General features: G+C 42.3%; 1 protein-coding gene across 2 annotated transcripts in view; it reads left to right on the forward strand.

The window, feature by feature from the left end:
- The window catches only part of MCOLN3 (mucolipin TRP cation channel 3), a 37,128-nt gene extending 22,803 nt beyond the window's left edge, over nt 1-14,325 (forward strand). For both annotated transcript variants that reach the window (XM_045835463.1, XM_045835462.1), the window contains exons 8-13: nt 5,901-6,013; nt 6,101-6,250; nt 10,119-10,220; nt 10,324-10,446; nt 11,261-11,467; nt 13,164-14,325. In XM_045835463.1, the coding sequence (XP_045691419.1) occupies nt 5,901-6,013; nt 6,101-6,250; nt 10,119-10,220; nt 10,324-10,446; nt 11,261-11,467; nt 13,164-13,298 (830 nt within the window). In that variant the 3' untranslated portion in view covers nt 13,299-14,325. The remainder of the gene's footprint in view (nt 1-5,900; nt 6,014-6,100; nt 6,251-10,118; nt 10,221-10,323; nt 10,447-11,260; nt 11,468-13,163) is intronic.
- The last annotated feature ends 2,875 nt before the right edge of the window (nt 14,326-17,200 follow it).

Raw genomic sequence — 17,200 nt, forward strand, 5'->3', positions numbered from 1 at the left:
GGCAAGAAAGGAAACAAGTTAATGAAGAAAATACTTTCAGATAGGAGAATATGAAGAAAATAAAGCATAATAGCTAATGTGTATTGGTATGCTACGCAGAGTTCTAAGTACCCCATGTGTATTAACTCATTTGATCCTCACTGCCACCCCAGGGAGAGAGGCCGGATTATTCCCACTCCTCAGGTAAGGAAACTGAAGCACTGGGAAGTTACAGACTTGTCCAAGGTTACATGGCCAGTAAGTGGCAGAGGCAGTTTTCAAATCCTTGCAGTCTGTCTCCAGCATCTGTCACTCTGCATTAGTGTTTCTTAGTCTCCCTTGGGAACTTGTAAGAAATGCACATTCTCTAGCCCTACCCACTGAATCAGAAATTGTTTTAATGAGCTCTCCATGCACAGGGTTAATGTGGGGGATTGGGGATAAGAAGGTCATTTATATTGCGTAGTGAAGGAAGGCCTCACTGAAGGGCAGCGGATTTTAGGTGAGACCTGACTGACGAGACAGAGCCACCCATGCAGAGATCCTGGAGACTTGCAAGTGCAGCATCCTGGCCAGCATGAGTGGAGCCAGGTGGAGAGAGATGGGTGGAAATCTCAGCTGTCGTGTGCTCCGTTCCAGAGTTTGTCTTTGTCTAACGAGTTGGACTGCTCTTTTCTGGTAAAGACTAGCTCTGTAATGAGGCATCCTGCTACATTGGCCAAGGGGCTACATTGGTCTAATGGTTACACAAAGGTCTAAATCTACTTTAGAAAAACTCAAAAACCAAGAAACAAGCATTTGAAAGAAAGCCTGTGTTTCAGGCACTTTCATAGGCTCTTAGTTTCCCTATTCTACAGTTTGTGTAGAAGTATCACAATATTTACCGATGATGACAAAGCAGGCTGGGTTTCAAATAAATCATTTGTGATTAAGATAAAAGTTGTGACTCAAGAGCCTCATATATTTGAAGTTACCCATTATTAGTGAAAAGAATATTAGAATGAATAAATTTCACTTTATTTACTCTTATTATCTCATTTTACTACTTCTGAACTTTATGCATCGATCAGTAGGAAACCTTGAAGCAATTATTATCCAAGTCTGATATGAGTAAGGACTATCTGCATATTCCAAGGCCCCACCCCAGACATACTGGCTGTGCACATGGAGCAGGGAAACTGCATCTTAGGTGTCTGGAATGATTCTTGTGCTCACTGGAGTCCAAGCACCCTATGTGAATTAACTCATAGAGTTACTCACTTGTAGAGTCCCTGACCTATTCATGAAGTCCAGCACACCATACTACTAGGTTACTTACAAGAGGCTGGAAAATGAGGTTGTCTTTTCAGTCAGTTTTCTCTAGTTCAGCTCCAAAATCCTCAGTGGCATTCAGTCTTCCTTTTGACTTAGATAGAAGATGACTATAATGTGTGAGTTCTCTTCTGAGCCTTAGTTTCTTCATCAGTAAAAGTAAAGATGCCATCTATCTTGTTCATCATTGTCTCTTATTAATAACCCACTTGGCACATGGTGGATTATTAATAAACATTTTATGCCTAGATATGTATATTTTCATAGGATATGCAGTGTGGCTAACTGTTTTAAGAACAAGACACCACAAGTTGTTAATTAAAGATTTTTGATTGATGGTTGTGGTGATTTTTTTTAAGTGCACAGGCAAAGTTTATTAGTGCTAAGTTCTAATGGGAAAGGAAAAACAAGGGTGGCAAAAGCAGGGTGGTAAGAGCAAGGTGGCAAGAGGCCAAGTGGCAAAAAAACAGGGGTGGCCAGGGACCCCCCGGCCAGGCCCTGGCCCCTGGCCCCTGTCCCGTATGGTGAAAGAGCCAAGAGAGTGAAACCTTTGCTCTGATGACTTTCAGCGTTAACAGGATGGGGGTGAAGAAATTACACAGTGATTGACAGTAAAGGTGGTGCCAGGTTTCCCATAGGAAACCCAAATGTTATGTGTGGGGGTCTGTTAGCCCAAATCCTTATCTTGCTCCAGGCTCTATTTGTTCATTTTGTATATGTAAAAGGAGGCAGGCAATTAACCAAAGTTGTCTTATGGGCTTTTTCTTTGGGCACTGTGGACCCCTCCCCTTCTAGGCCTTTGTATGAAGACACAGTCTCAAAGTTTTCCTTTTCTCAGCTAGTAGAGATGATACACACAGACTTGCAAGGGCTCCCCCCTCTGCACTGTCATAGCTTTGCTTGTTCAGAATGCCTGACAGTCTTATCTCCAGGCTTAGGACTACTGGATCAATGGGTAAGACATGTCTTCCTTTGCTTTTAACCTCCCATTTTAAGTTTTTGTTAGATTGCAATGGTGAGGGCCTGCCTTTATTTCCCCTCTGGCCGCTCATTCCTAGCTGCTACCTAAGTGCTAAAAGATGTTGCCTGGCAACTAGGATGCTAGCCTCCAGCCAGCAACAATAGCAGTCTCACAGTTCTTCCTATGCTGTCTCCTGCAACAACTCCCCTCTGAGAGACACAGTTCTCAAATTTCTTCTTTGGGTTGCTGAGGGGTGACGTTCTGTCTTCTGTAGCTACTTCAGGCTTGGATGGGACAGTAGACTGTGCTAATTGAGAACCACAAAACTCTCACCCTATTCTACCTAGGAGTTGGTGAAGAATTCCTGAGACTGTGAGGGACACTGTATGTTGGTCAGAGGAGGTAGAGGGAAGTGTCCTTCCATTGGCCTGGAGCCTGTGGTCCCAGAGGTCGATAGTTGTTCATGAGGATCATCTGTAGCTTTACAGCCTCTATTTTTTGCTGGGAGTTGTCCGTGACCTCTCAGCTGCTGCACTTTCCAGAAGTTAGTGTCCCAGCCATCAGCTTCACATAGCTGGCTCACCAAAACTGAGAGAGCCACGGTCCAGTCACATGGACTCTGGATCAATATGTGCTTGTCACATCTTCAGTTCTTACGATTGAGAAGATTGCCTTCTTTAATAACCACAGACTGAGCTGTAACTCTGCTGGTCCTCTGTAGACTAATGCTCTCTCTGCCTCATCTGTTCCTCCTGGCCCCAGGAGATGCCTCCTGGAGGCTGCTGTAGCCACTTAAACCGCCTCTGCCAAACAGCACTATGAGAAGCCACAAACACTATCCCCAGCTTCCTGACAGGGCAAAGCTCTCCTGGGCGTCTTCGAGACACCACCACCGTGATACCAATGCATGAGTGCCATGTGGGCACAGAGGTGACTTAGGCACTCCCTCCTGGAGGGGCTTTGTAGCCCACACCTCACAGTTCAGGGGCCAACCTCTAGATCCCCTTCTAGCAGTCCTGTTTAAATCCATTAAATTTGGGAAAATTCAAGCTAAAATGGAGCCACATATTCTGTGACTGCTCCTAGAATAGTTAAAATCCAATTGGAAGCTATAAACCCTAGGAAATGAAGTATTATTGCCTCCACATTACTCACCATTAGGAAATAAGGAAGAATACAAAGCACTGTGATCTGAATTGTTCAGCAATGCCAAGTCACAAAACAACACCAACTCTGAGAATTTCCAGACTCAGTAACTCATGGCAAGAAAAGTCCCAAACTTAATAACAGGAGGGAAAAGCAATTATCCTCTGACACCTTCTCACCTGTTTCCTCAAACCCATAGGGGACCCACCTAATTTTGTTACAATATTAGCGTTAACTTTCATTGTTAGGGAGAACTGGTCAAAGTGGCTATAGCCAAAGAAGACCCTTTCCATCATCAATCACTTCACTTATGGGACCAGAACTGTCCCCCAAACTTTATCTCAGCCCTTCCCCTTGCCAAGCACACAGTCAGGATGAGATGCCCACCGGGGCAGCAAACACTGGGACAGGGATATTTATTTCACCAGGGACGTTTCTGATATATAAATACTGACTTCCCTACTGGCACCTAAACAGCAGAAGGTCTGGAGAATAAAGAGCTCATCTACTAAGCCTGCTGCCCAGATGCCGTCCTGTGTGAGCTGCTCTGTTTCTCAGATGCCAGAGCCTTGGCCGCAGCACATAGGGTCTAGCATGGCAGGACTCTCCCTATTCTTGCACCACTAAAACCTACACTCTTTTACCACACCTCTGGGATGCCCGTTTTCTTTCTTTCTTTCTTTTCTTTCTTTCTTTCCATAACCAGGAAAGAAAGAGAGACGCAGCTAGGCAGCACTGGAGAGCAAATCCATTTGAACCGTCAGCCAGCTCCAACTCTCCAAACCCACCTGACCTGCCCCGCACCCCCCTCCCTCCCTGTCAGAGGCTGAAGGCCTGGCAAGTAGAACTGTTTGCAGTGATGCTGCTCCACTCTGCTCCCTCTTCCTTCCCACAGCTTCAGGGAACCCCCACATCTGTATGAGCATGCGGCCCCAGTGTCCCATCTCCCCCTCCGTTGCCCTTTCCCCCAAACTCTCTTTCTAGGCTCTCACGTTCTCCATTACCTCCGCCCACCAACAGGTCTCTTCTTTTTGCAAACCTCAGTTCTCTTTATTCCACCCAAATTCTGCTGTGGGCCCTTTCCCCTCCCACTAAACCCTTTCAAAATCTGCCCCCACACATCTTCAACCCTCTCCTCTACCCACCTGTTTACAACACCGCTCACAAGGGTCCAGTCCTCTTTACAAACACGCCACCCAGGCCAGCGGGGAGGGGCGAGACCGCAGCTGCACCTTCACCTCCGCCCCGGTAACATCCACCTCCAGGTCCAGGCTGGGCCTATTTAAGCTCAGACATCAGCCAGTGCTTCCCTCAACTCTCCTTCCTAAGACCTTTGCCGCCCCCACACTGCCCCGATGATACCCCTCCAGAATCTTTGCACCAACCACACCTTCTCCCAAATGGGTTCATCCGCTCGGGCACATCCCAGGTCCTGAGGCCACTAAGAGGCAAAAGATGGGACAGGCGAACCAAGGGTGGGGAGGGGCTGCGATCTGAGAAGGGCCTCGGAACCGGCCAGCAGGTGTGGCGTCAGCACCCGCAGTGAGGCTGATGTACCAGACGAGGGTCGTGAGGCAGTGGCACTGCAGGGGTATGGCTTTGGTGATTTTTAAAAGAAGGACTTTGAACCTATCTAGATACTTATAGGAAGAACATTTACCAGGGCTTTTTCTCTTTGTTGTCTTTGTGTAAGGAATACTTGGATCATTTCATTTAGTCTAAAAAGGACTGTGAAGGGTCCATATAAAATTTGAAAACTCTTCAAAAGAATGCTAAAAGAAGATGTGAATCAAGGAGAAGGCACATCGTCTTTTTGGACAATAGACTCAACATCATGAGTATGTCAGTTCTCCCTTAAGTAGCCTATGTGTTCGACATGGCCCCCTCCCAAAAATTACCAGTAAGATTTTTATTGGAACTTGACAATCTGATCCTAAGTAATTTGTGGAAAAATAAAAAAGCAAGAATAGCCTGTAAAAATTTCAGAAAAAAATAATAAGAGATATTTGTCTTAGGCACTGAAATACTAGAACACTTCAAAAGGGTAATATACATGATACAGATGGCATTTCAAACCTTTGGGAATAATAAATTTGCTATTTTAATTGGGAAAAGAAAAGATTACTAATATCCATTGGTGGAGAAGATGTGGAGATATGTGTAGGTAGGTAAAGAGGCATGATCTTTTTGGAGAACAATTTCTTAGCATCTTGTTTTAGAAATATACATGTGCCTTGATCCAACAATTCCTCCTTTAGACATTCATTCACCTAGAGAACCCCTTGCACCTGTGCACAGAGGGCTTGGAGAGTTGTTTCTAGTAGGAAAAAAAAAACCCAATCAGATTACAACCTGAGTGTCCTTTAACATACTGTACATTTATACTGTGGTATGCAATGCAGCAGTTGAAATAAATGATGCTAAGAATGAAAAGGAAAAAAGGGAAGTTGCTGTCACAGTATTAGTATCCCACTTCATAAACAGGTCATCCTTTTCCTTCCAGTTCAGAGGAACACTCACTACATGATGATCTTTGATGCCTTTGTCATTCTGATATGCTTGGCTTCCTTAATCCTGTGCTTTCGATCTGTGATTAAAGGAATTCAGCTTCAACAGGTAAGAGTTGTTATTTTCTGGGAATGTTACAGACATTTTGATAGACAGAGAAATTTACTGTGCTCCACCTCCATCTTTTCCCTGAAGGAATTTGTCAGTTTTTTCCTCCTCCATTATAAGAAGGAGGTCTCTCTTTCTGAGCGAATGGAATTTGTCAATGGATGGTACATTATGATTATAATCAGTGACTTACTGACGATCATCGGATCAATTCTGAAAATGGAAATCCAAGCCAAGGTAAACTTTTTTCCTATGTATGCTATTGTTAGTATCAGATTGTATTAACTGTAATTTATTTTTTCCAGAGTGTGAGAATTTGTAGAGTAAGTTATTTCTTTCAAACATTGTATTAGGTGAACTTGGAACTGGTGGCAGCACTTTTCTTAGATCTAGTCAGGAAACCCTTTGGGCAGAGTTTCTCACAGTGTGATCCGCAAAAGTCTGTGTCAGAGTCATTGGGGTACCTGGTAAAAATGCCCAAGTTAGACCTACTGAATCTGAGCTCTGAGTGGGGCCTGCGAGCTCTTACACATACCAAATTCATAAACACACCAAGGTATCTCAGGTAGGAGGTATTTTTTGTTGTTCTTATAAGAAATGCCAGAATCTTCAACAAAAACAGAGTAGGGCTGGGGGGTGCAGAGTGAGGCCCAACTGTGATTACATGAGTGCTGTAGTTGTCTACCTTGTCCATTCAACTTGAGAATGTTTCCATATTCTTGTTTTTCCCATTGATAGACTGCAAGGTTTTCCATTTTTGGGTTATGACTAACCCAGACTAGAAATCAACCCAAAGCAAAAATCATTATTAAAAAACTAATGTTGTTCAAGGTAATCCTGTTCAAATTTATTGTTTCTAGCTTTGGCTGCAACTGAAAATGAGCATAAGCCTGTTTTCATTCAGATCCCTGGGCAGAAATCCCCAAATGCAATGGCTCAGATAAGATAGAAGCTTATTTCTCCCTCATGAAATAGTCAGGGTGGATTTTCCAGGTTGGTGAGTTGTTCAGTTCTGGGCAATCATTCAGGGACCCAAATTTCTCCCATCTGGTTTTTCCGCCAGCCATTGCGGGCTGATCCAGACTCCATGAGTGACGCTGGGTCAACTCCGAGATAGGTTGCAGCCCGTGGCAGGGAAAACATGCTGCAGTCTGGAGGTGGTTGTCCCACAGTCTTACAGCCTTGGCTGTACTGTGGTAGCCTTCACTTCTGTTCACGTTCCACCAGAGAGGATTTAGTCACATCTAACTGCAAGGGGTGCATGTTCCTCAGAAGGAGAGAATAGGTTTAGGTTAACATGGAGCAGCTGCCACCATAACATGGCTGTTGTGTAAATCATCAGAGTACTTAACTCCAGGGGCCAGGAATAGGGGAAGATTGGCAGCAAATCTTTGTCTTTACCAACCTCAACTACCATTGACCTCAATGAGCTCTTTCCACATTTTCCTAGACTATTTACTGCCCTTGTCTTATAATTTCATGTTTTCTTCTCTTCTGAAACCTCTAATGTCTCTGCCTCATCCCCAGTCTCAGGTGATGACCTCATTTCCTGTTTTACAAGAATAGGGAAAAAATACATGTTCCACAGACCCCCACCTCATTGATTTACCTACCAGCATCAGTACCCATATGTTCTGCTTTTTGTCTGTCACTGTGGACATAGTATGCCTACTACATGCTGTCCCCACTTGCTCATTCATGTGCATTGTTCCCACTATGCTTCCTTTGTTCCTTGTGCATCATCAATTTCCCATTCTCTACCCCATCATTCCCATCAGCATGGCATGTTTTTTTTTCTCCTTTCTAAAAAGACAAAACATCAATATATTTCTCCCTTAGGTTACTTCCCCATTTTCTGCTCCCCTTTATGTAGCAAAATACCTCAAATGAGTAGTTTGTCTTCTTGCTGATTTTGCTCTCCCATTCTCTCTCATACCTGTTCCAACTGGGCTGCCCTGCGTCTCCACAGGAAGTGTTCTTTCCAACGACCTCCCATGTTGCTAAGTCAAATAATCAATTAGTTATCCTCATTTTGACCTATTAGTGACGCGTGCTCACCGGCAGGCAGTGAGCAAGGAATGCTGCAGATGGCTCGTCGAAATGCAAGAAAGACATACACAGAGACAACCAGGTCCTATGGGGAAGTAGGAATGAGATGGCCACTCTCTCCGGTGGGGAGACTGCTGTTCCCCTGCTGGAGAGGCTTTTTATTGGTTTCATTTGCATAAGAATTCAGGTAAAGCTTATTACTCATTTTTAGGAAGTAAGGATCAAACAGTAGATAACAAGGAAGTCTGAGGGTCTGTTCTGAGTCAGGGTCAAAGAGCTATAAAAAAATTTAAGGAAACAAACTTACTTCTTCCCTGGACCCTCATCATTCAACTGAGAGCATTCTAAACAAAGCAGGTTTCACAGGATTTTACATATTCTTTCTTAGACCTGATCACCCGGGGAACCAGCCTTTCCAGCACAGGGCTGCACCACCCTGTCATTGTTTCAGGTTTAGGTGGAGCAAGGGAACTAAGGCAACCAAGAGATTAGGAGATTTTTTCACAGACGATGAGGACTCAGGCTATGTCAAAGCCAAGGGGTGAAGGTCCATCACCCCCCTTTGCTGTAGCCCCCAAAGTCCTTTCTTAGGGGCCTCCCACGTGATCGTGCCTGTTCTTGGTCGTCCCCCCACTTGGGGAATCTTACCCATCATTGGCTAACTGACTAAGCATTGGGGGTCAGTTATGAATGAAGCAGCAGAAGCAGCTCTCCTGCCAGGGAGATAAGCTTTTGTCTCCTTGCTGGCTTATGGTCCAAGGTCACTCCCCCAGCCTTATCCTTGGGCAGGGGGGTTATAGCTTCTGATACCAGGAAGGGCGGTTCTGAACATATTAGCAGTTTTTATCACTTTGAACACTCCCTCTTTGCTGATGCTTTTTTTTTTTTTTTTGGACTATCACGTACCTGGTTCTCCTCTCAAGAAGACTAGGGTGGGTCTTCTGACGTTCCTTAACCAGTTTCCTCTTATCTTTCCAACCTAGTAAAGTAACAGTGCTTCAAGGCATAGTGCTTGGACATCTTTTGTTTTCTGCCACTGCCCTGGTGATTTCATTCTCTTCCATGTTTTCAAATAGCATCTGCCTGCCAGTTATTTCCACATTTGTGTCCACAGCTTGGAATCCTTCCCTCAACTCATCTTAGATATCCCACTGTCTGTTCCACACCTTCACTTGGATGTCTACCTGGCCTCTCAAACTTAACATACCTAAAACAGAATTCCTAAGGTCCCCACCTCCACAGTCCAAACCTGCTTCTCCTTTCTAGCTTCAGTTAATACCAGCTGTCTTCAGTTGCTCAAGACAAAAGCCATAGTTTCACCCTTGACATCTCTCTCTCGTTAATTCCTTCTCTTCCACATCTGATCCAAGAGGAAATCTTATTGATCTTCCTTCAAAAATCACTTCATCGTCTCCACCAAGTCACCATCAGCCCTCACTGATATTATTGCAGTAGGCTTCTCACTCCTCTGACAACCTGCTCTCAACCACAGCAGCCACTATTCGATCATCTCACTCCTGTCCAGAGCCCTGCCCTATTCCGAGTAAAGATAAAGTTGTTAAATTATCCACAAGGCCCTAACTGCCTGCCCTCTTACCTCTATGACTTCACTGCTCACTCCAGCCAGACTCACTATCTCGCCAGGTGCCCTCTGGCCTTGGGGCCTTTGCACTTGCTGGTTCCTGTGCCTGGAAGGCTCTTGGCCTTGACTTCGTTTGGTTTGTTCCCTCACTCCCTTCAGGTCTTTGCTCAAGAACTGCCTTTTCAGTGAGTCCTTCCTTGATCACCGTACTTAAAATGCAACCCCCTGCCCATTCCTTACCCCCTCTCCTGAACTTTCTCCTCTGCACATACCACCAGCTAATGTATAAAGTGTTTATTAATTTAATGCTGCCACCTCCCTCCCCCCATTAAAATGCAAACTTCATGAGGGTAGGAAATTTGGTCTTTTCATTGTTTTGTCCTCAGACCCTAGAACAGTGCCCGACCCATAGCTACCCAATAAATAGTTCCTGCTCAGATGAATTTCTGATCACTTGTTCCCACTCTGTTTCAGAGTCTAACAAGTTATGATGTCTGCAGCATACTTCTTGGGACCTCTACCTTGCTTGTGTGGATCGGCGTCATTCGATACCTCAGTTTCTTTCAGAAGTACAATGTAAGGAGTTTCCTGGCTCTCTCTCTCTTGGTCTTTCTCCCTTTTGAAGTGGTGCTTTGGCTGGAGGAGAAAAGCATTCTAAGGACCTCTGTTTCTTTCCCAGCTCCTTATCCTGACCCTTCAGGCAGCGCTGCCCAACGTCATGAGGTTCTGCTGCTGTGCAGCTATGATTTATTTTGGCTATTGCTTCTGTGGATGGATTGTGCTGGGGCCCTACCATGAAAAGGTACTGACACATGGGTTTTTTTTTCTTGGTATCACTGAACTCTCAGAACAGTGCCAGGGGCTTGCTTTCTCCTTTCAGATGAACTCCTTTTATTCTGTCACTCAGCCTTAAAAATGCTGATGGTCGTAATATCTGTTGCCATTTTTACAAACTGTTAGGGTATGACCAACATGAGAGAATAATTGATTCACTCAACTTCCTCAGTTTCTTTTATGGAATGTGTCAGATAATTAAATCATTTTTACTACCAGAGAAGTATAAAGTTTAGTCAGTTTGATTCATTAATATATATTAGGGTTGGCTATTTAGGTAAGGTGTCTCGAAATGTGATCTTATTTAAAAAGTATAGGGAGAAACCTGTAGAAATATTTGAATATTTGTTACCAGAATTAGAGCCTTGACTATTATGCCATTATCTTAAGTGGCAAGAACTTTAAAATGAGAAGTATGATCATGCACGGAAGGGGTCTGGGTTTCTCTGAAGAGACATTTCAAAGGTGTCTTTCCACGAAGGTAAAGGGGAGGATAAGGCTGGACTCACGGAGCACTAAGGGCAAAGACCACCCCTTCTGCTTTCAGTTCCACCTGCCCGTCAACTGGAGTGTCAAGAAGCAGCCGTGTATCCCAGGAAAATAGTAGGCTGGGGCACACTGTGTGCATTACCAAGCAAATGTGTGTAGTTACCTCAGGTTATTGCTTTGAAAGGGTAACTTGAGATATTTGGTCTCATTGCTTTTAATATGAAGTCATGAATAAAGGTCTCCCATGGGGAGGAATGTGGAATAAAGTGAACTTTTCTTTTTTCTTTTTTCAGTTCCGTTCTCTGAACATGGTCTCTGAGTGCCTTTTTTCTCTGATAAATGGAGATGATATGTTTGCCACATTTGCAGGAATGCAGCAAAAAAGTTACTTGGTCTGGCTATTTAGCAGAACTTACCTCTACACGTTCATCAGCCTTTTTATATATATGATTTTAAGTCTTTTCATTGCACTGATCACTGATACATATGAAACAATTAAGGTAGGTTCATTGGTAGCCACAGTGGTGGCATTTTCCTAGACTTGCAGAGTGACAATAAAATATAGTACCTATGGGGGAAGGGAATTGATGGAATGTTAATTTCTTCAGGGTGGAGAAGAGTGACTTCAATTTTGGATACTGAGAAACAGAAAGGAAGGAGAAATAGAATTTCTAGAATGTTGAAAGTTTTATCTTCACTTTCATTGTGCTTTTATTGTACAAGGTTTCTAACCTTTTATTAGAATTATAAGAACCAGTAAGTATTGGGTGAGTAAAACAAATGTCATTTCAAAAAGCCAAAATTGGGGGCGAGAAAATTTTAAAATGCAGTTTTTGTAAACAAAATCTGATCTCTTCCTTTAGAGTGTGTTGTAACTGAACACTTTTTGCAAGGCTGTGCATGGTCCTCTCCCCAGTTGGAAACTCGATTTGAAAAACTGTTATCATTGGTATTATCACACACAAGAAATATTTAAAAAATCAGTCTGGCCTTTTGAAATATGGAAAGGCAGAACAAATACCCACATATATTTAAATTTCTAATAGCTTTATACTGTCACGGCCACTGCTGGCATAGACACTTTCACCTGGGCACTTCTCTTTCTGGGTGTGACGCAGTGTGAATGGTCCAGGGACGAAGGGAAGGCCATCAGGAGTGGATGGATTGGGAAGCGCCTTGCTCATGAAGCCAGGGCTTCATTCTTACTGAATCAGATTCCAGGAACTGACCGTCCTTAGTATGTGCTTGGCAGATTTGTGCTTAGAGCCACCAAGGTGACCGGGAAAGAATGTAGGCTGCACCTGTCCAGATCCCTCCCCATGATGCTCTAAAAGTTTACTACCTTCCACTCTGCATGTAGTGAACTAGATGTTATTTAAAGGTGACATACAACATCTCTAAGAGTTATATGACTTGATGACTCTCCACAACACAAGTCTGAGAGTCATAGTTTAGATGTCAACCTCTTTTCATGGGCTCAGAGGACGTCCAAATGGGAAAGCTAAGTTATTTCTAATTTTTTCTGGCCAGGGAATATTCTAGAGGCCTCATACCCCAAACCGATATACATATGAGGCCCTTAACCAAGCCTGTCTGTCCAGAAGAGAGACTCCAAAATGGTGTGTGGACTGGAAGATCCCTTACAGCATTCAGATCTTGGTCCAGACATCTGGACTAGTTTAGGAGCATTCAGAGGTGTTCTGAGGTCTTCTGAAGCCTTCTGAGGAAGACTGGGTACATCCATCCCTCAGCTTTCAACAGCATCATTGTTAATGTGCACCAGCTGGGCTTCTTGTGGCCTGAACCTGGTGCCATCCAAGGTGCCTGCTACACGTGGGTCTGAAAGTCATGGGCTGCAGGGTGGAGCGGTGACAGAGAATCTCAGACTTGGAACAGGATTGGCCAGATTCTTCCTGGAAGCAGGGCCTAGGCTGATGGAGATTTCAACATGCTTATTTTGGGTTGAATCAGACCCAGAAGGGAGAGGCCAGGGGGGCGCTGCAGAAGCCCAGACCCACTTTGCCTTAGCCAAACCAGAATGGCTCTGGAGACCACACCTCACTAAGATACTTGGAAATGACTAACCTACCTCTCCAGGAAGATTCCCTCCCTTGCAAAATGATCTATTTTACATTTGGAATAAAGCTGTTTTCAAGGAGTTTATTAATGAGAGCTGTTTTTTATTCTTCTGTACAGCATTACCAACAAAACGGCTTCCCAGAGACCAAACTGCGGACATTTATATCAGAGTGCAAAGATCTGCCCAACTCCGGAAAGTACAGATTAGATGATGACCCTCCAGTATCTATATTTTGCTGTTGTAAAAAGTAGCTGTCATGCTTCTGTGTGCTGTACAGGAAAATTCGGTGTGTAGCTGAGTTGGGAGACTATACGTATATTTTAAGATCTGGTGGAGTATATGTGAAATTGACTATTTTGAGCAAATTGATAGCTATAATTTATTAAGTACTCATTAGGTTTATAATTTTAAAAGCAATATTTAATGTCTTTCAGCTTTATGTTGAGTTCATTTAAAAAAAAAAAACCTTAGCTTTGATTAGGGAAGCTATTGGTTTCTTGTTCTTTAGTTTGCCATAGCCTTAGAAGGTGTTCTCTGCCACTCTTTACTCTAGCTCTTAGTCCATTGCTTACTGCTGATGGTGTCCTCAGTGGAAAACAATGCCCGGCCTGACAGTGCCTTCAGATGACTCACTAATCCAGGCCTGGACCACTCTCTACTAGAGAGACGGGATGGCTGCTGTATGTCCAGCAATCATTGCGTTTTAAGACCAGGCCAGAATGAGAAACAACCGTCACCAGCAAACAATCCAATATGTGGTTGTGAGGGACAACTGGTATACACAGGCTCTTTCAGAATTGGAGAGAATCAGGCTTCTTAGTATTTGTGTATAAGTTTTCTCCTTCAGTGTTAATGTAAAGAACTTGAAAGAGTATCTTATACATACATGAAAATTAAAGCACATATCAAATGCATGTCCTTGCCCATGAGGATTATGTATTCACACCCACGTGGCCTTGTGAACATGGTGTGATGCACTGTCCTTGCGTATGCACCTTTGGTCTCATGGAAAGAAGCAGCATTTTAGGTTTAGGAACTGTGGTTTGTGGGGAGGGGTTTCATAACTCACATTAAAATATTCTGTAAAACAATTATCCTCATAGCTTAAATATAAGTGGGAAATATATGCCTTTAAAAGACAGGAACAAAGTGTCTATCCTTACAAAATGCTGATTAGATCTTTCAGGCATTTTCATAATGTGAACCTTTGTTTTGTGTGTTGTTTGTTCAAATAGAAATGAGTTTGATGATGTGCAATAAAGAATTTCTCAAAGCAAACTCTTTTTTTAAAAACAAGAATTAATTTGTTAATTTTTATTTTGGTTTAAGGGCTAAATGATGATAGGCTTGAGACACTAAGATCTTATTATTTAATTATGACCATAATAACGAATGCAGGTGTCGGAAAGTGACGCTTTACCTCAAGTATAAGCTATGCTTGTAGTGTCTTTGGCTTTGTAGAAGTGAAAAAAATCTAAACCCCTAGGGAAGTTTTTTCCTTAGTTCTAATATTTGTATCATGATCATTTTTAGAATTTACTAGAGTGCAATGTGAATTTTTTAAATTGCATTTATTATCTGGTAAATACAATTTTTATAGTCCTTGTAAAATTTCTGGACTAGCAATAATACTTAAATGCTAGTGTTAGGATTTGCCCTGAAATTGTATTCTTGCTGTGGAATTAAAGCCAGTGACTTGGCACTTGATTCTCAAGCTTTCTTATTGTGTCAGGAGTGAGTCCCTAATTAATGTTAGGGTCTACGTTTTAGTAATGATGCCCATGAGAGAACATCTCTACTATTTCCTGAAAGAAATGGCACTAACTTTTTAGAACTGGCTCCAAACCAGTACAGACTTGCTTTGGGTAGGCAGACAAATTATGGACCAGCCATTTCCATGTTTTTCTCTTATGTATATGTGTCATAAAGAATGCCAAGATTTTTGTAAGAAGGAATGGAGAGACCTGGGTGAGTGCTTCAGTTGGCTGGAGCATTGTCCCATGCACCCAAAGGTTGCAGGTTCGGTTTCCAGTCTGGGCACATACCTAGGTTGCAGGTTCAATCCCTGGTTGGGGTGTGTATAGGAGGCAACTAATTAATTTTTCTCTCACATCTCTCTCTCTCTCTCCCATCTTCCTTTCTCTCAAATCAATAAACATATCCTAGGATAAAGATAAAAAAAAAACAAGAAAAAAAAGAAGGGAGAATGGAAGTCTTCATTTCTCCTCCTAGGCTTTTAGACTGGGGAACAAGAAGGAGATGGGGGCGGGACTTTTGTTAGTGAGGTCCATTTGTCTGGGGGTCAGGTTTAGTGTTCTCTCCCCCTGACATGATGATTCCCAAGCTCATAGACATAAGAATCGTGGAGGCAGAGGGAAGGCTCATGTTAAAATTGTGGATATCCATGCGATTCCAGCAGAGATTTCTTATTTTTCAAGTCCTGTAGTGAGGCCAGGAGTTTGCACGTTTATCATGCACATGAGGTTAAGTTTGATGCGAGTGGTTTGTGGTTGGCTGCATGGGCCAGAGCAGGACCAGGAACAGTTAAGTCACTTTCTTGGGGCTACAAACAAGGAATTGTTCAAAAGGCTCAGGATTCAGACTGCCCTTCTGTTTCTTGACCACATCAGTCAGGGAAGAAATCTTAGGGAGAAGTTTATAGATATCAAAATAGTTATCTAACAATATGTGTTGTCTGTTATGAACATTTTTTGGTAACATTTGATTTTGTTGATGCCCCATTTTCTTTAAACAATTTAGATGTTTTCTTCTATCACTTTGTAAAGCTTTAAAAAATCAAATACTGAATTTTAATCTTTTTGTCCCAGCATACCATTTTCAAATTAAGATTTTAAAAAAGATAAATTTCTTGATCATTGATGATATGATGATCTCCATAGAAAAACTAATAAAATTAACAAATTTTCAAAACTAACTAAAGAATTCAGTGAGACTGTTGGAAGTGAGATCAATTTAAACAACACTCTAAGCTTCTTCTCTATATTAATAACCTTCCAGAAAAGATAACAAAAATTAGAAATTATCCCAAAGTAGAATGTGCAAGGCCTTCCCAGAGAAACTTTCAAAAACTCCATTACAAGACATAAACGATCTGAATAATTGCAGAGATAATATATTCATGAATGGAGGCAACTTAGCATAGTAAAAATTCAATTCCCTTCAAATTAATCTATACATTCAATGTAATAAATTAAAAACTCTAGGTGAAATTTTTGAACCTCAAAAATTGAATTCTGCCCTGGCTGATGTGGCTTAATGGATTGAGTGCTGGCCTGTGAACCAAAGAGTCACTGGTTCGATTCCCAGTCAGGACACATGCGTGGGTTGTGGGCTAGGTCCCCAGTTGCAGGCATGTGTGAGAGGCAACTGACTGATGTCTCTCCCACATTGATGTTTATCTCCTTTGCTTTCTCCCTCCCTTCTCCTCTTGCTCAAAATACATAAATAAAATCTGTAAAACACAAAAAACTTCTGCTCCAGAAAAGATACTATCAGGAGAACAAGAAGACAAGCCACAGACTAGAAAAAAAGTATTTGCAGAAGACATGTCTGATAAACACTGTTATATAAAATATGCAAAGAATTCTTCAAAGTCAACAAGAAAAAAACATCCTGATGAAAAAATGGGCTAAAAACCTGAATAGATACTTCACTAAAGAAAATATGCAGATGGAAAATAAGCATATGAAAAGGTTTTCAACATTACATGGCATTACGGAACTGCAAATAAAGCAACAGTGAGATAGATACTACTAGGCATCTAGTAGAGTGGCCAGAATCCAAAACACTAACAAAACCAAATGCTGATGAGAATGTGGAGCAACATGAACTCTCATTTACTTCCTATGGGAATGCAAAATGGTACAGACACCTTGGAAGAGAATCTGGCAGTTTTTTACAAAACCATATTCTTACTCTACAATCGTGCTCCTTGGTATTAAAGCAAATGAGTGGAAAACTTATGTCCATGCAAAAAACTGCACATGCACGTGTATAGCAGCTTTATTCATAATTGCCAAAATTCGGAAGCAACCAAGATGTCATTCAGTAGGTGAAAGGAGAAATAAACTGTGATACATTCAGTTGATAAAATATTAGTGCTAAAAAGAAATGAATTATCAAGTAATGAAAA

Source organism: Phyllostomus hastatus, unplaced genomic scaffold (assembly GCF_019186645.2).
Source record: "Phyllostomus hastatus isolate PE091 unplaced genomic scaffold, TTU_PhHast_1.1 phas_contig_209, whole genome shotgun sequence".
Taxonomy (NCBI): Eukaryota; Metazoa; Chordata; class Mammalia; order Chiroptera; family Phyllostomidae; genus Phyllostomus; species Phyllostomus hastatus.